We start from the raw sequence: 24,169 nt of genomic DNA, 5'->3' as shown, positions 1-24,169 counted from the left end.
GCACATACACCTACAATTCTTATTGTGTTCCAGCCTGGCTCTAGCAGTTTGATACAAGGCACACGACCTGTTTCATTACCCCTTTCAGACACAGCTACCATGCCTGAGCTCAAGCAAGCTGCCACTAAGTATGGTCGGTGGAATCCGGTCACCACTGTGCGCTCAAGACGGGAGCCTGTCTTAGGTTCAAGCTTTAGAGAAATGAGGGTACCTTTCCGGATATCAGCTACCAAGAACTCATCCAGCCTGGTTACGGTCACACCTCTTGGAGCCTCAAGCTCATCTTTTGCAGAGCCCAGCCCTGACCCTCCAAAGGTCTGGAGCAGGCGACCATGCCGGCTGAACACAAGCAGGGCTCGCTCAGCTGCACAGCTTAGAGCAATCAAACCCTTAGCATTGACAGCAAGGTCAAAGTAGTTCCGACATTGTCTGGCAGAGCCGTTAGAAGTGGGGGAGGTGACTTGCTGGAGGACATTGCCACGAGGGTCAGTTACCTGTGACAAAGTTTAAATTGAAGTTAAACATTGCTGTCAATTACATTTGATATAATACACATACTGTATTTTGTATGTGCCTAAAAGATGTTTAATATAACACATACCTGAACACGTGCATTTCCACAGTCCACTATAAAGAGTTGGCCCTGTGGTGTGGCATGGATACCACTTGGCAGAGTTAAGTCAGCCCGACCTGAACCCTGCTTCCCAAATTGCCTCATCAGATGGACTCCTCTGGGGTTGCATACTGCCATGGACTGGCCTCCCTCCTCCTCCAACTCAACCAGTGCAGATTCTCTTTTCTCTCCTCTGCCTCTCTTTGGTTCTTTAGAGGAGCCATCTATGACAGACATGGATAAAGAACTAGCCACCAAGTGCTTTTCTGAACCAGCCATTTGAATTTTTTTCTGTGGCTGCAGTCCCATGCCAGAGACCCTAAGCCCTCTGCCATGAGTCAGCGAGGTCAAGGTGGAGCTTGAGTTGAAGTTGCCACACTTCACCCTCCAAACTCCTACCTTCTCATTCGTTCCACCCCTGATCAAAGGGCGTGTCTTGTGTGTCAAATCCACTGCAGACTTTGATAGACGGTAACTGTAGTTCAAAGAGCCTCTGCTCACATTGTAATCATGAGATGGGCTTACAATGAAAGTATAGTTAGAGTCAAGGCTGTCTGTTGGAGATGGTGCTCGGCCAGAGTCGCCATGTGTCCCTAGAGAGTGTTCATCAGAGGACTGGCTGAGGCGAGAGTGAGGTTGGCTCCTGGAGGTCAGGTCTAGGCAGCTTTGGCTGGCCAGTGGCTCTCTTTGAGTCATCCTTGGAGATGTAAGCACACTGTTGCCACACCTTAAAAGTCTACTTTTGGAATCCTGACTCACTTTTCCTTTATCTCCATCCTGGCTGTCTAAATTCAAAGCATGTTCCCATCTTCGTTCTGGTGAGGGGGAAATCCTCCAATTTCTGGGGGAATAGTGTTTTCCATTGCTAATCATCTTGTAAACCTGCTCCTTGCCTTCAGTATTCATGTTTTTAAGTATCGTAGGGACAGTCAGAATTACATCCTCTCCTTGTTGCTGAGAGGAGGTTGATTCTATTTCGTCATCCTGGGATGATTCCCAGTCAGACTGTTCACACTTTGGAAGACAGAGACACATCTTTGTTGAGGAGAACTTGTGCTCCTCCTCTGATTCCATATCATTCCGGGTAGAGAGGCGGATCTTCCTGACAACCCTGCCTGTTGACGAGGTCCAACCCTGTCCTATGGTGCTTTTTTCTCCCCCAGTGATTTGATGGTCTGTGTCTTCACACTGCATCTCATGTAAATGGACAGCACAGAGCTGTTCCCGTGACCCAAGACCTCTGACATGCAGGCAAAGGCTTTGCTCTTGCACGTGAATATCTCCAAAAGCGATAGCATTAGGTTGGGGGCTGGGTTTGAAATTCACTTTCTTTAGGGAAACTGAGATTTCCCAGGGTTGTAGGAACTCTGCAACCTCCTTTAGCAGCAGGTTTGGACCACTTTTATCAAGACCTGACTGTTGACCCACCTCCTGAATTCCCTTCTGAAGTTGAGCCAGTTTATGGAATCTTTGTTCCAGCAGGGACTGGCTGACCCGGGCTGCTGCCATGTTCTCCCTCTGAACCTGCTCCAGATGCTGTTGAGTGTCGCGATGGTCCTGCTCCACCCTTTCGAGCAGGCGCTGCTCTTCTCTGCGTGCTCCCAAGATGGCCCGCTCTACACCTCGCTTCATAGATTCAGCTTCAGTTGCATGACGCTCTTGTAGGCAGTGCAGCTCTGCTTCTGCCTGGGCAAGGTCACACCATGCCTGTGTTGCCCAGCATGGAGGGGACTGAGGCAAAATGGGGGAAAGACCGTCTGACTGATGATCCGGGCTGGGCCTGTCATCTGGGATGGGGGAGGTGGGATTGCTACTCATCGAAGTTCCCATGAACATCATGATGGATGGATAATTATTTTCTGGCAACAAATTTGAGTTCCTGCAGAAACACATTATAAAGGGGCATGGAAGATAAATGCACAGGTAAACAAAATCATGAACATTATAGATGACTAATAACCCACACCATATCAGGTTGTTCAGATTTGAACATGACGTTTAATATTAGAATGAATATGTACTAAAGGTGTGTTCACACTGGACTTTTATTTTAGTCGCTGTCACTCGTGTCGCTCCAAAAAAGTTGCTCTGTCGCTCAGCTGCAGTCACTCATCGGCACAATTCAACAGATCGCTCTGATGACGCCAGTCAATCGATTCCAGTGAATTTCACGTCGCTCGGAGGCGCTCATTTCTTCCTGTTTGTATTGGTCCAGCATGGCTGACATTGTACTTGTTGCCGCAGTTTACCTGTTGTGGAAGTCCCACAAGCGTCGTCGGTTTTGGGTCCACAACATACTCAAGATGCGCACTGATCTCGGTGAATACCACCGGCTATTCCAGGAGGTATACATGGCTGACAACGGCCCAGTTTGACGAGCTGTTGGCAAGAATCGGAGGCAAGATTGCCCGGTTGGACACCAACTACAGGCGCTCCATCCCAGCTGAGTAGAGCCTGGCCATTTGTCTCCGGTGAGTGGCTGTGTGTGTGTGTGTGTGTGTGTGTGTGTGTGTGTGTGTGTCAACATAAAGCCGGCTTTGCTCTTCCGGACCGGTGGAGTTGTATTACGTTTCCATGGTTTCAGTAGTTGTCATAGTTACACATAGATTACGGCAGCCAATCAGCACTGAGCGACAAGCAACTGACCGCCAGAGACTTGGGGTTTCTCATCTCGAGCGACAGAGCGATTGAGCGTTTTTTCGCTCCGTCGCTCGGACGCTGTTGCTCGGAGCCCCAGCAATATTTCGCCTGAGCGATTACTGCTCAGTTGCTCGTTTGCATTGACTTAATATGTAAACTTGTCGCCAGCAACAAAAATAACAGGTCCGGTGTGAACGCACCTTAAAATGATTTTGTTTAGACGCTTTGTCAGATTGAATCTTTTTCCATTTTTGGAAATTCTGAAATGAAGCTAGATCAGCCGAAGGCTTAGACACTCTAACAAAAGGAAATCTACCTACAAATTTGACTGACTACTAAACAAAGAAAAAGGGGCCACTTATTCTCACTGACTGAATCTGATAACTTTCAGTGTGGCTTTTTGAGTCAATACTTCGTATACCATCGTTTAACATAAACCTCAATTAAACCTTGCTGCCTAATATTTTTGTGCAGCCTCAACATATTTTTCAACAGGTGGGCATAAGCAAAGGCATTTCTCTAAAACTGCATTACCTAAAATGACACATGCAAATTGTCAGTGAATTATGATTTTTTCTTTATTTACAATACATACCCAGCAAGCAATTTTAATTCTAAAAGATGTATAATAGACATCTATAGATAAACCGGTCTTCTAGACTAAAACACGGCAAAATTTTAGCTGTGCAAATTTAGTGGACGTTTAATTGGGGATGTTGGTTAAACTTTCATATTAACACCATATTTGCAAGACAGTCTTTCCAGGGAGAAATTTGAAAATGATGATAAGCCATTATTTGTACACAAGGTGACTTTATAGCAAAAAAAAAACAACAAAAAAGAAGCAATGTTACATTTTAAATGAAAGAGCAGGGTTCAAACCACCAGCCCTTCAACTTGGAGCCTAGCACTCTACCTGTTACACCACAACAGCTTGATATACCCTCACTTTGTAAAGCACTCTAATGATTTCTTAAGCTTGTGCACTTTGCTCCACAACTCAAGTTCTGGCTCTAAGTGTCTGTCCATGTGCCTTACAACAGTAAGCGCAAATGTCTTATTTCATATTAATGCATAAAACTGTTCCCATTACTATGTCCTGAAAGCTTCTTGTTGGCAGCCAACAGTTTATATAGTTCCATATTTATGACATTTAATATGAAACAATAAATGCGTTGAAATTATGTCATCATGTAGACTAGGGTTTCTCAACGGGGGTGGTACCGCCCCCCAGGGGGTGCTCTGGGCATTGTGGGGGGCGCTGGGAGCATGAGGGCTGAGAGGGGGGCGCTCAGGCACGACTGGGGGGCGCCACAACTTGGCTCGTACAAAGTTAATTTGAACTCTACATGTTAAACTTTCATGGTTTCCCAACTTTTTTAGTGCAAATAACCGACCTAAATGGAAAACATTAAAGACTTAATATGCAATTTATTCATCATCCTCAAATGCTGTGTGGCCTTTCTCTCAGTAGAAACACCAGTTTGACTTAAATTCTATCTCACAGCTCTTTGCAGAAAGATCCTAGCAACTCAAGAGCTTAGGGTCCCATTACAACTAAAATAACATTTCCATGTTGTTTACCAGTTTCTCCATGCATAGTGTTGTTATATACAGACCTACTATATGTGTCAAAAACATACATTTTGGAGGCAACGTTTAAATTAAAATCCATGCTTTCATTTCCTATAAATTGGTCAGATTTGCTCCAATCCACTATGTTCTGGTGTTTGTTCTGGGGGGGCGGTAAGAGGATCATGGTATGGTCAGGGGGGCGTTTGTTCAAAAAAGGTTGAGAACCACTGATGTAGACCATGTTTCACCTCAGTTTCATCAGTGACATTGGAGGGACATAAAACCTAATCAATATTGTGTCTCTTTCAGTCCAAAAATAACCAAATTATGAAAATGATGACACAAATTTGTGCTTTGTGATATGTTGATGTTGTAACCACATAGTAGCTTATTTGCTGCCAGTCTTAATCTATATCTAATCTAATATCATACCTCCTGCAAGTTGCTGTAGCAAAAACTAAATCTAAACAATTTCAAGAGCCTTTTGGCTAGAAGTGGGTAGGTAGACTAAATTGGGGCTCTATTTAGCCAAGACGTCTAAATGATATCTTTTGCTTGCTGGGTATGTTGAAGTTGTTTGAATGGTGAACTATTTAAAAGCCAGTGAGTTTGTGTTCTTAAAGCCACCTTTCACTCAAAAAAGTATTTTTCCTCTTGTTTCTACAGTTGAATGTTAAAGCTTCAATGTGAACAGTGGTGTGCTGAGTTTCACACTCAAAAGGCTGTTTTCCCATTCATTGCTGAAAGTATACATTTTCTCTTGTGGTCTTAAAATCAGATTTTAGGAGGGGAGTCTACGAGCATTATTTGTGACTTCACAAATGGTTTGGAAGCCAGTCCTGGTCCAATTTTTTAGCATACGCAAGTGGGATGTGGAAACTTTAAGCCTCCAGTGCACATACACTGATAACTGATTTTACAGTGAGCTATAGGAGACACGGCTCACACCGATTCCAGCTGACATTGGGTGAACAGTGGCACACACCCTGGACAAGTCACCAGTTCATCACAGGGCTGACACAAACAACCATTCACACTCACATTCACACTTGCGGGCAACTTAGGGTGACCGACTTACCTCACTTGCATTTCTTTGGACTGTGAGAGGAAGCCTGAGCCTGCGAGAAAACCCACACTGGCACGGGGAAAACATGCAAACTCAGCCGTGCTAGCCCAGCCATGTCTCAAACCCAGGATCTTCTTGTTGTGAGGCAACAGCGTTAGCCACTGCAGCATCATGCTGCCTTTTCCTATTCCTGTCATTTTTTTTGTGGTACAAAGTTTGGCTAGATGTACAAGTTTGGCCTATTCATATATCCCAGTAAAATGTCTTTTAGACAACAAATCTTAAATTTTGTAGTTTCAGACTCATGCAGTTGTCATTTTCACGCCCAGCGCCCACGTTGTGTAAATATCACATTTACCTGTGTTCCTGGACATGTTGGTCTTAAAGTGAGGTGTGGTCAAGCACACCGATGACGCACTGCTATGTTGAGGCAGCAGAAAGAAACTGCGCCATAGACCGACTAAAAGCTGATCTAAAGTCAAAGGCGCAGTGTGTTTCCTGCTACTTAAAGGGCACTCATTCAGGTGGTAAGATTTACCTACATAGGTAAAAAAGATACACAGATCTTTTCTGCTGCTGGAGGATCGCTGCAGGTAATGTCATTAATATTGTAGCTGAGGGTTATGGATACTTACAGAAAATACAAAACAATAAGCTGGAAGCTCCATAGTGTGGCCAAACTTTTATTCAGCTCACATTTCAACTGTGGCCCATCACATACTGAACACTTCTGGACGCTTGTCCTTTCAAAATAAGATTACAGGATATACCAGTACAAATTTCTCAAATGCAGAAACATGCCAAGCGTAAACAACAGTCTGAATGGCAGTATCACACAGCACAGTGCCCCAAAAGTATGCCCCACTATCCCAAATGTACACCAGAGGAAGCTGATATACCATAGCATCATGCATACACTGAAACAACATGACATTACAGTTGAAAACATGTCAGTCAGCATCATCACATATTTCTGTCAGTCAACGATACAAACAGGCAACCATCAGTCAACAATGGGTGATAAAGACCTTGAAACCACCTGGCTGCCTCAGAGTTTGTCCAGAACACAACACAGTCTGTGGTGGTGGCCCACTGGTGGCTGTAACATGAGTCCCTTTGCCACCAGTGACCAGCGGCTCTCCCCAGCTTCAGAGTCCCCATCTCGTGACCCATGTCCTGCAGTGAGGGAGCATGAAGAGGAGAAACTGGGAGGCTACTCAAAGAACCAGCAGGCATGATCAGTGTGCAAGGTTTCAATCTATTTCAATGGGCAACCTAGTCCTGACCATGCAAAGGGCTGCCTATGCGATAGGTGAGTCCAGGTTCACCCTAAGAGTCCAACACAGGCAGGACCCTGTAGGGTCCCTTCCAGTAGGGAGGCAAGCTTCATACGTTCCTCCCTCGGATTGTGCAGCCAAGCCAGATCCCCTTCAGCATACGGCTCGTGACGGACAGTGATAGTATAGTTTCTGTTTTTCATGGCCGTCAGGACCATGCTGCCTGGCACCACTGAAAGCAGTCTCCTGCCTCCCTGCCAGAGAGGCCACAAAGTTATTAGAAAAGGAAAAGCCAAAGTGCACCATCCAAATGGCAGGAAAGCATTCACCGGGACGCAGGCTTACCAACCATGAGTGAGGTAGTAAGGAATGTAGTTGGTGCAGGCATCTCAGCCTCAAACTGCCTTCCCTGATCACTGTGAATCACTTCCGGGATGCCATGCACCAGCACACAGTCTTCAAACAAATACTGTGCTACTGACTGTGCTGTCTGATTAGGAAGAGCATACAGATTTACAAACTTGGTGATTTAGTCTTCTACTACCAACACAAATCTGTTCCCTTTAAAAGTCACTGGTAACTCAAGAGTGTCCGTTGCCACTCTCTGAAATGACCAAGTTGCTTGGGACCCCCCCATAGGTGCTCAATGCCTTGGCACAGGGGGTTTAACATGGGACACACCATTGTCGAATATCTTTGTACAGAGGACTAGTAAGAGGTTTGCCTTGCCCGTTTCCATACTCTGCAGATAAATGTTGTGCTGCAGCACATCAGGGATGAGCGAGCCTCCCCTATGAGGGAGGACTTCACAGTCCAGCAGAGCAGTCTATCCACAACAGAGACTTTTATATTCATTGCATAATTTTCTAAGCTGTCGGGGGAGGTAGCCTCTTATCTGCCTCAGAGGTGGTCGTGGTCCTCTACTTTTAATCCAATCCAGCACCACAGCAATATCTGGATTGGCCTGTTGCAGTTCTTTAATTTCAGTTTCATCATGTGAAAGTGCATGCATGAAAGACAAATCATCTGAGCTTAAGTCCCTATCCACACACTGCCCCTGGTGGAGAGATCAGGGATCTAGGGGTTTACAGCGGGTGGCTGAGACAACAATGTACCAGTCCGGGTAGCACCTGACTCCCCGTCTGAGCCAATGGCATTTACTTGGGCAGTTGCAAGCTGTGAGTTGACATATACCATACCAGGCTCAGAATCCTGGGGTTGTGCATCATTGCTGAATGACTCAGTTGAAAGGGTCCAGTTTCAATATCCATCTTGCTCTTTTCCCTGTGGGGACGCTGTTTATAGACATGCCTCAGAGACACAGCAGAGGTTTGTGATTGGTTATGATAGTGAATGCAGCCCATCCAGTGTAGAACTATGTGCTGTGGTGTAGGCTGTACTGCCGTACAGTACATAGAAAACATGCTGCCAGGATTTATTACCTAGACAAAGAGTGGCAGTTAGGTGCCCACAGCGTCCAGCATCTTTTAAGGGCCGTAGATGCAGCACAGGGACATGCAGAACTCAGTACTGATGAATGACTCTGTTGATCCTGAATCCACCAATATACTGAGTTCAGCCCCCTCAATGCTCCCTCTCACATATGATGTAAGTTGTTGCTCTGTTTTGTCCTTAATTAGTGCATTTAAAGCAACACTAGGTAGTTTTTTGACCTTAAAATAATGTTTCTAAACTCAGTTAAGTGGTAGAAAAACAGTTAATAGGATGAATGGTGACGTCTCTGCAGCCTGAGGGGGGTCGCGCCGGCAGAAACCACACTGTGTAACTTCCCAGAGCAGGTAGGAAACCTATCTGACGTAAAGGCGTCTAGTGCGACCTGCTTTGAGGCATATGTCACACGTTTATTCGTCAGTGGATTTAGCCGGCAGGTACTTGGATTTTTTCGCAAACCAACACCATGGCCGAGCCAGCTAAAAAAGCCAAGAAGGTATTGTCTGAGGAGGCAAAGAAAAGAAAAAGAGAAAGTGATAATACACGAGCCCTGACACGGATAAATATTGGACCAGCTTACACTCGGTGGCGCGAGCTGAAAGAAGAAATGGGTTTCAAGACTGATGGCGACCTAGCCTTGATGCTACTGGATTTCTAAGTCATATATTACATATATACAGATTTATTATCTTGCCCAATTTTACTTTGAGTTGATTTGTTGTTATGTGGTGCTCATTGGGGCACTATTTGTCCACAGTTTATAACCGTAATAAAGCCGGGAGATAATCTAATGGTGTCCGTTTCGATAGCTTGCATGTTTTCATGTAGCGACTGGAAATGATGACTAACTGACTCACAATGGATGGATGGGGAAAATGGAGAGTCGTGTGCCTTGCCCCAATGGATATAGAGGACGTTGAGGACGTGTACATATTCACGTTCATGACAATCGGAATGCTCTCCCTGGGATATGGAATGTTCATGCAACTTCGGAAGCTGAGAAAGATCACTGCCGAGCAGACCAGTGTGAGGGCTGACAACGCCAAAACTCGGAGTGCTGTGGTGGAGATGCGATCTGGCCTCTCCACAATTTGCGAGTACATGGGAAAGATGCGAGCAGACGTGGCTTCTAATCAAGAGGTCTTGGTGAAGCTAAGTGCGGCGAAAGCTCCAGAAGAGATGGATGAATAAAGACGGCAATATGGGCTCTCACACCATCCCAGTTAACAACCAAATAACTGAAACTAACCTATATCGATTGGACCACCTTATGACCGTGTTACACTCCAGGCAACAAGTAGAGACTGTCGTTCACTCATGATGGACTAATATAGACACTGTGCAGACACACACGTAGTCTGTTGACTGTCTAGAGCTGGACTGCAGCTCTGTTCACTGCATGCTGCTGTAACATGTATGTCAAATACAAAAGAAATATAATTTGTGGAAATAATGTATTCTGTGGGTAACGGGGGCGGGACTAGATAAGCATCTGCTTCTCCCGCTTTCCCTTTCGGTCATGTGTACTACCTGATTTTAACTAAGATGATGTGTGATGATGACTGTCTAATAACATGCCGAAATAAATAAATAAATAAATAAAACTTGTCTTGAAAAGTTGCAGATTCCTTAGTTCATGCAGATATTCAATGTAATTGTTGAACAGTGTGGTCAGGAGGTAACGTTAGGCTATTGTTGTTATCGGTAATGTTAGCTTGCTACTTACTGTTGTCGTACCGAGTTGGTTGTAGTTATTACAACAAACACAACGTCAACTTGCGATTGTATTTAGTAACTCCCGAAAACATAGTTATATTTTCAGACGTTACTAAACACATTCACGCCCAAGCGTCGTGTTTTGGAAGTAACTTAGTCGGTGCAATCACTATAACCAACTCGGTATGAGAATAATTCTAGCATGCTAAAGTGCTGTGCAGCCTATATGCTAACAAACTACCAACTGCTGTCTCTGAATCTAGCTTGTTGTTGGCACTCGATTGAGGTTTTTTCCGACGATTTTGTGATTCGCCGGCTCCGTCAACAAATTCACATGTATTCATTTACCCCAGGGATGCTCGTACAGCGACAGTATTACGACACTGGTAACAGATAATTGCGCTTCTCAACCAGCTGGGGGTAGTAATGAGTCCAAACTACCTGGGCTGCATTCCAAAAACAGGTTGAGTCGCCCTCGCTCACTTGTCCTAAGCACTTGCCCTCAGGGGAATCCCCGCCGACACCATAAGGGCTGTTCCATTTCTCTGAACAGCTGAAGTGAACTGTGGTGAGATCGACCCTTGAGGGCTGAGTGATCGAGTCAACAACGATGGTCACTCCAGAGCTGTATATCACCCACAATGCATTGCAGTGGTGCACGAAAAATATGTCCATGCGGTGGCGATAACGAACCTCAAACACCATTGTCTGTTGTCTATTTACCTGTCTGAACAACAATCTTTAACAATTAAGTCCACAAAGACAATGAGGAGGAGAAGGAGGAGGATGGTGGTGGTAACAGGCCTAATAAGTATCAGGAAAAAAAACCAATCTAAAACTAAAACTAATGTCAACTAAACTTAAAGTAGGTTAAATGTATTTAAACAACAAAACTGTCTACAAATTATAAGGTAAAGAAAAATAAATAAATAATGAATTGCCTGAATAAAATTTGATACAAAACTAATAATTCTGATAATTACTAGGTGCCGACGTATTGCCATCAAGCGCAGAATACGTCTTCGTCTCAATGAAATGAGTCTCTGCATATTTTGTGTCATTTGGAATAGGCAGTATAGCGCTACTCCAACAACGTGTGGTTGATCCATGATTGTCTGGGCTGTTAGTGAACGAGGGCAGGTGTGCTCCATTTACCTCTTTCACTCCTCCTCCGCCCACTTTCCCTCCGCCCTCCAAGTGGCCTCCGTGTGATGTCATAGCAAGGGCTGAGGGCAAGTGAGCGAGGGCGACTCAAACTGTTTTTGGAACGCAGCCCTAGTGTTGCTTTAAAGGATGGGGGGACTAGCATTTCTCCCTCCAGAAGACTTGTGAATGTTATGGCTGGTGATTGGCCCGCAATATCAGCTACATCTCTTTTCCTGACTGATTGGCTGGATCCTCTCTCCCGGGAGAGAAAATGCACACCTCGCTCCCTTGGCGTGTCATCATTAAAGGTCACCTGGTAATCTTGTCTTTCCCTGGGACCTCCCTGTGCAGCCCTCTCACGCCAGCCCTTGTCAGGTACACGTCCTCTATGTTCACCCCAGCCTTTCCATAGCTCTGTACAAACCACCTCCATCTGATAGAGAATGCACCATTGCTATGGCACCACTTCCAGAATTGGCTTGTATGAGAGCTTGCATAATCCACCTTTAAAGCCGTCTCACATTGGCCAGCAATGAACAGAGCCATCAGTAGCCCCCGGCTCATGACATTGAAAGTTCATAATTATAGTCTTTCTATTTCCCCGCACTGCTCTTTGTAGTCTAGTGGGTCCTTGTCATACTTCCACATTCTGCTGTTTTTGTGTTTTTCTTTCCCTGTCACTTGACTTGCTCTTTAACCTCTCTATTTAAAACTGCGAAGAGATGTATAAAGTCCACGGCAAGATGTGCATAAAATCTCAGACATGTTTTAGCTAATACACTGTAAAAAGTCAGTGCATATTTTATATGCAGTTAAACAGACTTGTTGATGGGACAGGTGACTGTGAAACAGTGGAGGCAGAGGGTCCAGCAGTGGAGGACCACATTCCCATCCTTCAGTCGAAGGATCGAGAATTGAGTGCCACTGTTTAATAGCAATGCTTCAGGTCCTCGCGTACCTGGCTCTCAAATTTATGTTACGCCCAAAACACACTTTACTTTCAGAATTCAGAGTATAAATGCAACCCTTTTGCGCCATGCGCCTCAATTTGCACCCAGATTATCCGCAGGGTTACCAGTAAAATGGAGTGGTAACTAGTGAATGACAACATAGCCGCTTCACCTTTCGGCGAACTGATCAGCTTGGGTTCCCAACGCGTCACACATATGGACCATTGAGTGACACTGCCACAATGCTGTACAAGCTTGATTTGATCTGAATGTACCCTTAGACCAAGCACCATAGATCATTTATGGGCCCATAGTGTTGAAGAATTGGAGGAAAATAGTAAACAGTTTATTGAACTGTGTACTATAAGCATTGTGGTAGTGATATTCATACATGAATATCACTATATTTTCATGCAATGTTTCATATATATATGAAACATTGCACTACAATGAAAATGACAACCATCAGACATGGTTTTCTTTGTGGGGAAATGTGGTGCAATCAGAGGATGTAGTATACCAAATCTAACACACTCCAATTAAGCCTGTCAAAGGCAACTGATCAACAGCTTCTTTTACTATTTGCACAAGATAGGTCTTTTATTAGAGCTATAACTATGTTGACAAGTCAACAGCTGCTTATGGAAAGGTGATATAAAGAAGAAAGAGACAAGGCAGGAAGTGGGCAGGAAGAAGTAGCATAGAGGATACATAAAGTTTTGAGTTTTGCACCGAGAAAATCTATTCGAATTTCAAATGATTGCAGACAGCCAGAAGCATCCACAGTGAGAGCCAGAGTGGGAGGTAAAGGAAGGAGTAGTTAAAGGAGTGTATTTAATGTATCTGAATTAGTGTGGTATCTGTTTCAGCATTTTAAGTAACCCTCTGAAAAACCCCTTACACGCATACACTGTAACTCTGGATTTATCTTTACGTGGAGGAAGCTGCAATTTACCCTGCCAGCTCCTTAGTCCTAAATCAGGGTGAGCCACATGTATGAATAAAGCAGGCAATTGTCCGGAGTAAATTCACAGCGAGAGAAATGGCATGACCATGACGTGTAATCCATCCAAAGTATTTCCCCGCTCGATCTCTCGTGCTTCCATATGGCCCATTTACACTGCTTTGAGTTTCCTCGTTAGTATGCATTATAGCAGCTGTTGCTCCGGAGGTTGAGTGGTCAGCCACCAATCGAAAGGTCGGTGGTTAGATTCCAGGCCCCAGTGGCTCTTCCATCGGTGTATGCATGCGTATGAATGGTTATCGCTCCTGATGAGCAGGTGTCACCTTGCATGGTAGCCTCTGTCACCAGTGTATGAATGTGTGTGTGGAATGGGTGAATTGTGACTTATATTGTCAAGTACTTTGAGACGCTAAGACTATTAGGGCTCTATAAAAGTACAGTCCATTTACCATATGCAAATCACACTCCCCTTGCAACTCCATGCCAAAGCAGTGTTGTTTTCCTTCTGCCACCACTGAAGTTATTAATACAATGCTGAAAATAATTAAGGGACTACTGTAATCACACATCAGATCTTGATGAACGATTTATTCAATTATTTGAATTAAAAATCTTTACTAATGCATATTGTATAATGTGTCAACAACAAAATGACGTAACAGCGGTCACTGTAAACCAAAATCATCAACCCATTAAGGGCTGGATTCAAAATCACACCAAAAATCAAATTTAAAAAATTGAAATCACAAGCTGATCCAACAACTCATAATGTGACTCAGTAGTGTGTATGGCCCCCACTTGCCTGTATGCACTCCCAGCAACTCTCATCTGTGAAGAGAACAGGGTGCCAATTCCGGTGTTCTTTTGTGAATGCCAATCGAGCTGCATGGTGCTGGGCTGTGAGCACAAATCCCACTAGAGGACGTCGGGCCCTCATGCCACCCTCATTGAATCTGTTTCTGACAGTTTAGTCAGAAACATGCACACCAGTAGCCTGCTGGAGGTCATTTTGTAGGGTTCTGGTAGTGTTCCTTCTGTTCCTCCTCGCACAAAGGAGCAGATACTGGCCCTGCTGGTGGGTTGATGCCCTTCTACGGCCCTGTCCAGCTCTTTTCGTGTACGGGCTGATCTCCTGGTATCTCCTCTATGATCTTGAGACTGTGCTGGGAGATACTGTGACGATTAAGTGTTCCCTTCATTTTTTTGAGCAGTGTATTACAGAATATTGACAGGTATCTCATTTCTTTGTGTCACACACCAGCTTTCCACTCACATTACCAAACTACATAATAGATGAGGAGGGTCCAGTTGCTCATCTAGTGAGTGCAGTGGGATAACTGGGTCACATAAGGAAAACAGTCAAGGAGCAAACCCGTGTAACTACCACATGTCTGCTTCAAATAACAAGACTAAATTTTAGAAGTAATCAAAAGACTGTAATTAAACTGTGACACAAATCAAATATTTGAACATCTTTTAAAATATATTTTTATATATTTTTTAATGAAATATTTGTCAAAAATGGCCTTTTCATGTTGGCATTTTCACACAAAATAGAGATTAAAATCAAGAAACACTCAAATTGTAAAAATCCATTACTGTGTCTTACCTGTAGTAAGGTAACAGCTCCACTACAACCCATGCTCTGCTCTTCTTTTAACACATCTCCCAACTCCCTCACTTTTACAGTCAAGCCTTGGCCATCCCTTTGAGCTGCTTCCCTTCTTGTTGGCTGTTGCTAGGAGACCACGTAGCCAGCTCCAGTTCCCTCTGTATGCAAACCAGACGGTGCATCCAAAGTTGACACAAATTGTCTTGATCTTTAAGTTGGGTACTTTATGTATATACGGTACATACATGCTGTATGATGTCTACTATGTTAAGGTGTTCCTCTTCCGGCTAATTTACTTGGCCATCTGCATAAACATTGATTTCTGGGGTTGGTTAGTAATGCTGTCAAATAGCCATGTTTTTGTGATGAATTGGTGACAAGGGCTGAGGCTTACAATTATTATTATTATTATTATTATATTTACATTATCAGTAAATCTACAGGTTTTCTTTTAATATTGTATCAATTTGTCTCTGTCCACACAATGTCAGAAAATCTTGCCCATCAATAGGTGGTGTAAGTAAATTGCTTATTTTGACAGAGCAACCGTGCAAACTCAAAAATATTTACAATGACATTAAACACAGTTAAGCAGCAAATCCTCACATTGGAGCTGAAATATTATTGTGTGAAATATTTTCTCTTAATGATTTGTAATTGATATCTCAAATAGTTGTTGCAGCTCTTAACATTATCCAGGTTTCTACTCAGCATATCTGTAATTTCAGTAACTGTACTCCAGCAGTTAAGATTGAACCCACTTTGGGCCAATATTTCCTGGACCTGCTGGATTTATTACTCTGTTTACTTTCTCTTCACTCGTAATGGAATTGACAGTAACAAGAGTTATTTATAACAACAATACTAGTGTCAAGGCGCAGACAAGACCAGAAACCTGGTGGTGAACATGGCATAGTATCTTGATGTGTATCAGAAAAACTCTGTTCAGGGCTCTATGGTGTCCTATATTGGTTGGACAACCATCCAAAAAGTGCGACTAAACATTTTCATTGGTTGCATCAGTGCAAATATGCACGTTGTCACTTTTTGCTCAGTTGCAATGATGGGTCTGGAGCAACAATAATTATGTTGCAGGAACAACACAGCAATATCAGATAAACCTGTGTGGCACGTATTAATGATAGTCCTGAAATTCAGATACTAGTGTGCTGGTAAACGTACATGGGTGGGCTCCAGCCCTGCCAAATAGATCAATAATACATTTACACGGCTTAATATTTGTGTGGTGAGCATGGTAACCTGCTTACTATTTCAGAGTTATTTCCAGTCCTTTACCACAGTGGTTCAGGTTCCATTAATACTTAACTTTATACGTTTTTGCTGCATTTCTTGTACTAGACAATGGAATGTTCCACTTTCATGAAGGGAAATCCCTCTTTTGTTGAACTTGTGTCCATATCAAAGCCATCTGTGATGAGGTCACAAATTGACATTACTTATTGCACAAGCCAAAAAGGAGAGGAACCACTCTTTAACATACTGGAGAATATCAATCAAGACTGTCCACCACTCAGGGTTGAGTTCATACAGTCAAAAGACAACAAAGAAAGGACACCAGGACAAATGTGCTATTGCTAGGCAAAGAATTTATAAATTAATAAAAACATTCCCTTTGTAGTGTTCTTCTGACAGCTTTTTCACTTTGTATTTTTGTCCTTTTTTCTAATGATTTCAAAATATAGAAAAATATTTATGACAACATTCATCATTGCATTATTTTTAGCATGATTTTCATTCTGTCTAGTTTCTGACCCATCACTTTTTACAGTATTTACACATTAAATCCACACCATCTCTCAGCTTCAAATGTGGGACACTAGAGCAATGTGTTGCATAGATCACAGGGGAGAAATCACAAGTCAAAGCTTCAAAGACAAAGGAAAAGTGAGAAGATACTTTACATCCTGTGACAGGAACCACAATTCAATACATGAAAAATCAATTTTAAACTTGGCACAAAGTGATTTCAGAAATCGGGTGTGACAAGATGCAAATTAAAAAGATAACTGTTGTAGTTATAATTAGTCAAAAAATATTACATTTTTTTAACCAACTTTGTGTTGTGTTGGGCGATGCAACAGCCAATCAGAGCCCACCCTGAAATAAAAGGACGTGCCATGAGTCCAACTCAAATGAAAACGACAGTTGAAAACTTGCTGTTTGTGGTGTATTTGCGTGATGTGAACTTTTAACTCACTGACAGATTAATTGTAATGTTTAAGTAAATCCGTGTAAAACACAGACAGCAGAAATAAAAAAAAGAAGCACACATTCTTGAACATGACACATTTTCTGAAGCTTAGCCGTGGGTTTAACACTCCTCACCATCATCTTTGTCAGTTAACAACATCAAAAATTGAGTCAAAGCAGAACGTAGGTGAAAACCAGGTATCTCTGCCACCACAGCTGAGATGCCTGTTAATCAAGCCAACCCATTCACAAAGGCAGGGCTGGATACATGTTGAGGCGCAAACTCGTTATAGTAAATAGATTTGTTTAAATTTCTGGTTCTCTCCGTCACTTTAAGATCTTTTCTTTTGCTGAGAGTTTCTGGTGACCATTAAAGGAACTGCAGTTAAACACATTTTTGCATTGGCGTGCTGCATAGCCATGGTAACTGCTGTCAAAAACCAAAATCTCTTTTAAAAGTGTAAATTTAAAAAATATATATCAGTATTGGTATTTTTTGTATCAGGTTGTTCCCCTGTGGACGATTGCTACTGGCATCTGAACAGTTGGAAACTCACTTTGCTGCCATTCATTCTTGTGGAGTATAAAAAACAACTGCAATACAGCTCAGTAAATCATCAAATTAACCCCACAGCCTTGATTATAGTTGTAAAACCTCCCATTGTAATTTTACTTTGTTTGAGTTGTGTTTTTCCATATCAGTGCTGCACTAAATTTATCTCAGGTTACAGTCTGGCATCCCCTGGCCAAAATGGTAGGAAATAATCCCTTATAAAAACATCCCATTACAACTTTGTCTTATCTATGTCTTTGTATTAGGAAATAAGTACTAAGTATTAAAAATAAAAATATAAACAGTATGCTGTGAGAAATGACTGCGAGTAATGTAGGGAGGTGTACATTGACTAAAATCAAAATTCTGAAAAAATGCTTCATTTAAATTTGCAGCTTAAAGCTACTAAGCAGACCCTTTTTAAAAACAAATCTAAAAAAACACACATTTCCCTGTCCAAAAAGCATCCGCAAACAACTATCACCTGGTTAAGGATAATTCAGGTTTATTACAGCTTAAGTCTTCATAGGTTTAGCTATCACTTTTCATCCATCACTTATCTTTTACTGCGACTGCATTACATTCTGCATTGGCACCATTTTTTGGGGGGGATATTTCAAAGCACTTCCAACATTTAAAAAGTGCTACATATTTAAAGTCTATTACTGTGTTCAAATTGTGTTCCATGAAGCCGTCTGTGATTGCTTTAACAGAGATGGTGGGACTTTTATGTACTGTTAGAAAGAGATTGTCTTTGGTGTCCATGTATCACAAAAACACAGATAACTGAAACTGTTAAGTTACAATGTGACTGACCAACTGACCAAGTAAGTGGCAGTACTGAGAAGCTGAGCATTTACCATCATACTCAGGATACCACCCATCTTTAACACAACTGTTTGTAAAAATAGTTTAGTTACAAAAACACAATTTTGAGTGTAAAAGTAAAAGAATGACACCCTCTGGCCTTTTTTTCCTGTGCAAGGGAAACCTTAATCTTGTTCTGAACACACAGACATACAGCAGTCTAGGTGAACAGATGGATGGACGGATGGCATTGGGTATAATACAGAAGTGACTTCTCTACCAATTAGCTGAGAGGAAACATTCAGCGTGAAACGTATTCCTGTTACCTTTGCTGATCTCTGCAGGCACTGGGATGACTTACTTACCGCTAAAACCTAAATTAAGCTTAGCACTAATGCACGAACCAAAGAAACCTTACTCTACACTGCTAAGTTTTTATTTTTCTATAAACTTGGCCTTAAGTGGCATGCAGAAACTCTTAACTAATAGTACTATAAAAACATATTGTGGGGTGTTACGAAATGTGTCTAGAAAATCCATAGGAAAGTGATTTACAGCTGTAATGAAGCACTACATTTACAAACTACTGTATTAACAACTTGAGAACGATGGAACAGTTGTGAAAACATGATCTGGTCTTCAACTTCAAAGGATAAGACTTGGATGGCAGGAGCTTTGAGCAGTTTATCTACTGCTAAAAGTCGAAGAGAATGGCTAGTATGTGCAGGAAACCAATGGATTTCTCAAAAAGATGGGTCAAATTAGATGGATCTTTTAAAAAATGAATTGCAATCATACAGGTAATGCTTCATTTACATACAGGTCCTTATAGGGACAAATCACTTAGAATGTCAAAAATATATATATTTTTTATAGCCATTTACTGCCATCTAGATTTTTTTGACGAGTTATTACTGTAGAGATGTATGCTTTCTCTCTAAGATAATGGAAATAGATGGCACTCAACTTGTGGTGCACAACTCACCAAAAAGTACATTTGAAAAACTCAACAGCAATGTCTTTTTCCCAAAGTCATGATCTGGTACCTCAAGATAATCCACATACCATGTTGTAAACAGCTTCATGTTGGACCATTTTTCTTTCTACCAAACTACCAACCATATTACCACCATGCAGGAGGTAGCCTGTATCTACTCATGGATGAGAGGCTAGCTAATTAAGCTAACTCAGGGCACACTCAGACACCCTGCATTTTACAGGTAGCAAAACGCTAGGCTGCATTTTTTTTTGGTTGAAGCATAGAATTTATAAAAGAGAAGTACAATGATTTAAAAAAAATTATTGTTGAATAGAATTACCTGTCTTTACCCTGCCAGATCTGCACCATTTATTTTGGCTGCCTAGAAGTAGTTCACTTCCTTCTTAGTAGATAGTTAACACCCTGAGGAAAAAAACTCATGTAAGAATGCTGGCTCCAAGGGTGAGGGTGTTCCCAAGTAGTATGCTAGTCACAGGGAAACAGATATCCGAGTGGAAGTCACAGGAGGTACCCACCAGCTGGTCCAAAAGCTTCACCTGGATGATGGTAGGTTCAAGGCTATTAATATTAGTTTGACAGCTGGACAATGATGTCAGGCATTTTTCTTCACTGAATTAAAGTTTTCGAGCACTCCTTCTAAAATGCAAGGCACTCTGGACATCTGAAATGCGAGGCATGCAAAACACTTATTGCATTCTCTCTGTTCAAGCCCTTAGCTAGCTAACGTTACAGCTCAGCTGAGGAAAAAGCCATTAATGATTACATCCCGTGCTGTCACAAGCACAAGCCTCTAGTCTATGAGTAGATGCACACTTCTTTGGCGCGGTGATGCAGTTGGTGGGTGTAGTTCAGTAGAAGGAAAATAGTTCCTACATGAAACCGCTCACAACAAGGTTTTTGGATTATCTTGAGTAATCAGGTCATGCTTTCTGGAAAGAGACATTGCTGTTTAAGTGTTTCAAATGTATTCATTTATTTTTTGAACAGCCAAGTGCCATCTAGTTTCATTATATTCCCGAGAAGGCAGATATTTCTACAGCTGATATCTCGAAAACTCAGCAACTCACATCAAAACAATCTAGATGATAAACAGCTCTACAGGTAAGAGGAAAAAAAGTGTATTTTTCCTTTTGGGGAGAAATGTACCTTTAGAAAACAAACAACCAACACGCAACAATTTAAAAGCGCAAAAACTGCTCAACGTTGAGGAAAAGAGAAACAAATTTTGTCTTGGCAAAAGCTTTTAACACTGTGTGGTTGCGACTTCATTCAACCTCAGACACTAAAAAATAAATTAAATGCCGATCACAACACTGGCACCAACTGCTCCATATCCTCAGACACACACACATTTATACTTGGTACCTGACAATGAAATGGCTAATAAAAAAAGAAATGGGTGTTAGTGTTAAAAAAAATAGCAGCATATTAAGTTCCAAGTTGAACAGTTCGACCTGTTTCTCTCCAAAGAGGCAGAACACTGAAGCTGACACAAATATGGAAAAAGTAAAATGGAGTTTGCTTCTTATAAGCTTCATCTTTACCTCACAGCTCACAAAGATTTTTTGTAAAGCAAATGAATGCCTCACAGGACCTTTTTCAACTGTCAGTTCAAAATAAATGAAAATCGAGATGACGCTCCCTTGGAATAAAATTCTTTCCCTTCTCGCCTTTTTCTGTCAGACCTTCAGGTCTTTTAAAAAGACTCCACGACAAACAAAAGGTATAAATTGTAAAGCAGTGCTGCCTTTTCAATCCCACAGCCTCTTTTATGGCAACTGGCTAATGGCTTACTGACGGCCTTAAGAACTGGTATCACCTGGCGTCATTTACTGAATTTACTTGACGGCAGACACACCTGCCGCTCCCGCAGCTTGCTGATATGTCTAGGAAATGGTGCAAATGCAAAAGACAAACACTTTTCAAACAAAAGATTTAAAATCTCATTAATAGTTCAAAGTTTTCCATTATATTTGTGGCGGTCGTGCTGATTTACAGGAGAGACAGTGGCACTCACCTGTGTGTTCCACTTTACATATCATTCATGGATGACATGTCTTTGCAGCAGTGCAGACTCTTAAATTTAAAGATGTTGACTCGGAACACCAGCTTTCATTATTGGCCAGTCCTTGATAAAGGAACAAAAAGCTCTGCAATGAGAGCAATGATGCGCTCATCATGCAGAGTTGGCCAAAGCTGATTGGATTACTTGAGTGGTTGATTGACGAGCCTACTCTTTCACTTTCCTACCAAGCAATATTTGGTGTTTGTCAGAATTTTGCTGAGGACAAAACCTTTTTCTCATCTGTGCTGCCTGAAAGCACCCTTTTAACTTAAAAGATAGAGTATTGACCAGCACCAATATGTGCACCTAATTCTTTTATCTGTGGCTTTACTGTGTCACTTTATACCATGAAATGGTATGTGTATGTACATGCTCCCAAATCTCAAGCATTTACTGAGATTTTCTTTGTATAGAATGTAAATATAATACATGATATGCACAATAGCATATAAGTTTACAGATGAGTAAATTCTTCCAGTCCTATAGGTATCATATAATGATTTTAGTTTTAAAAAAAACCATCCACCTTTTTCATCATGCTTTCTGTCTGTATCATTGCAGATGATCCACTTCAGTGACAGAAAAGTCTCAGTACTCCAGTCTGTCCTCTGGTGATGATAGAATCCTATAGAACTCTTGTTTACAGCCTAAACAAAAAGAAATGGCGTTTACAGTTTATTCCTCTGCCTCCTGGCTGTTAGGGAAAGGCAGAGTAACAGCGTGCTCTTGAGCCAGGGCTGCCAACTCCTTGAGGAACTCACAGAAGATGACAGCACAGTACACAGCATTCTTCACTCGGAGTGCTTCGGCTTGCTTCTCCAGACTGGAGGCCCCTCCGCCTCCACCACCCCTGAATAGGGCACTGTGCAGTGATTGGCCACCATCCCGTACATGTGCAAGAGCCAGCTGAGCGGCATGTCGAGCCCGGGTTGGGCTGTTGGTGTGACGAAGAATCAGGTCTCCAAGAGATGGCTTACGACTCTTCACTGGAACAAGAAAAAAACAGTACGTTTACAAGTCATCACAGTGATGACAAGAACATGTGACCTGAAATGAAATGAAAAGCCGACTAGGTTTTGTTGTGTTTTATTACTTTTGGTTGATATGATAACACATATTTTATGTTCATAAAATGTGTTTTATGTTTTAGGTCAAATACATCGGATTACATTAATGTGATTTTTGTTTAATTCTCTAAAATCTTTAGAGATTCTAAGATCTTTTCAAATCTGTTACATAAATTATTTGTCAGTGTATGAATGATACTATTCAAATAAACTTGCCTTTATATTTTAGAATAAAAGAGAAGAGAAGATTTTGGGCTGAATAATAGAGAAATTAATCTGATTCTTTTCCAGGTTAATAACGAGAAAGTAGGGCTGGGCAATAAATCGTTTTTATCGATTCATTTGAGTTTGTGGTTTAGGAAGATTTTTAAAAATGAAAATTGGTTTTCACTTTAACTTCCTTTGCCACCGCACCTCATGGGCTCTCGTACTTCATAGTGGGCTTCGCCCTCCCCTCGCATTTACTTCCCACAGAGAGACAAACACAACAACAATGCAGCAAGCAATGAGTTTGTTTCCAAAAAAGACACAGTCTCAGTAGTAAGTCGTTTAGAACTGGTTCGGTTTTGCAGCGTCAGACCTTGAACAACCCACTGTCCGCTGCAAAGTTTGTTTAAAGGCTTTTGCAAGCACGACCAATTTATTTCAGCATTTCAAACAGAAGCATGCAGCAGAGTAGGACAAATGTTCACTACGAGATCTACAAGACCGCAGCAGCCCACAAACACCTGCTAAAAAGCAGCCAACATTAGCAGAATTATTTTCTCATTGTATCCCGTATGACAAGAAAGGGGCCCGGTGCACAGCTATTACAGATGCAGTCACATTGCATATCACCAAAGATATGGTGCCCATATATAAAGTGGAAATGCCGGGGTTTATTCACATGCTGAAAACTTTCGACCCCTTTCAACAAAGGAACGTGCCGACGAGCTAAAGCTGTTTTTTAACAGATTTGACTCACCACCTGGGGGCAGGCTAAACCCCCCCCCCCCCCTCCTCCCGCACCACCCATCTCTCTGCCGCATCATGCCAGGTTCAGACAGGACGCCGAAGCGCCGCGAAGCGCCGCGCTCGGAAATTCTTGTGAGAGCCACGGCCCTTCTGTTCACACCAGAAATGAATTTCTCCGCGCCGGTCGGCAAACGGCTCTGCTCCTCAGCTGTTCTGTAGTCACACTTGGAGCTGTTATTTCACCATAAGAAAGTAAATAACCGCATAAAATTACAACGCCATGTTGTCCTGACTACTGTAAATGTATGTCCACTTCATAGTAGTGAGTAGTATTCTGTCAAAAGCTAAAGCTGTTTAAAGCTCTGGTCTACGATTTGAAAGATTTGTCATTATTATTAACATCATTTAGATGGTGGTTATGGCCCAATAGTACGACCTACACAATGTGAAGAGTAAAAGGAACCAAATAAATCCATTCTCTCTAGTGTCTGTAAAACTGGA

The 24,169-nt window shown here is 42.1% G+C and overlaps 1 protein-coding gene across 3 annotated transcripts in view; it reads right to left on the bottom strand.

Moving 5' to 3' along the window:
* Nucleotides 1-2,108: 2,108 nt before the first annotated feature.
* The window catches only part of fhip1b (FHF complex subunit HOOK interacting protein 1B), an 82,093-nt gene continuing 60,032 nt past the window's right edge, over nucleotides 2,109-24,169 (bottom strand). Inside the window, exons 12-15 of one of the 3 annotated variants that reach the window (XR_014623271.1) lie at nucleotides 22,409-22,633; nucleotides 22,174-22,294; nucleotides 15,009-15,169; nucleotides 2,109-2,492 (exon numbers count right to left, since the gene is read on the bottom strand). Coding sequence is in view for 2 of the 3 variants with exons in the window: in XM_084362039.1 (XP_084218165.1) it covers nucleotides 22,323-22,633 (311 nt within the window). In the remaining variant the exon portion in view is untranslated. Of the gene's footprint in view, nucleotides 2,493-15,008; nucleotides 15,170-16,601; nucleotides 22,634-24,169 lie in introns of those variants that run through there. The other 2 variants (XM_084362040.1, XM_084362039.1) reach the window with 2 other exon arrangements.

Source organism: Pagrus pagrus (assembly GCF_965226575.1).
Source record: "Pagrus pagrus genome assembly, chromosome: 9".
Lineage (NCBI taxonomy): Eukaryota > Metazoa > Chordata > Actinopteri > Spariformes > Sparidae > Pagrus > Pagrus pagrus.
The sequence above is the reverse complement of the archived record's forward strand: the minus strand, read 5'-3'. Positions and strand labels throughout refer to the sequence as shown.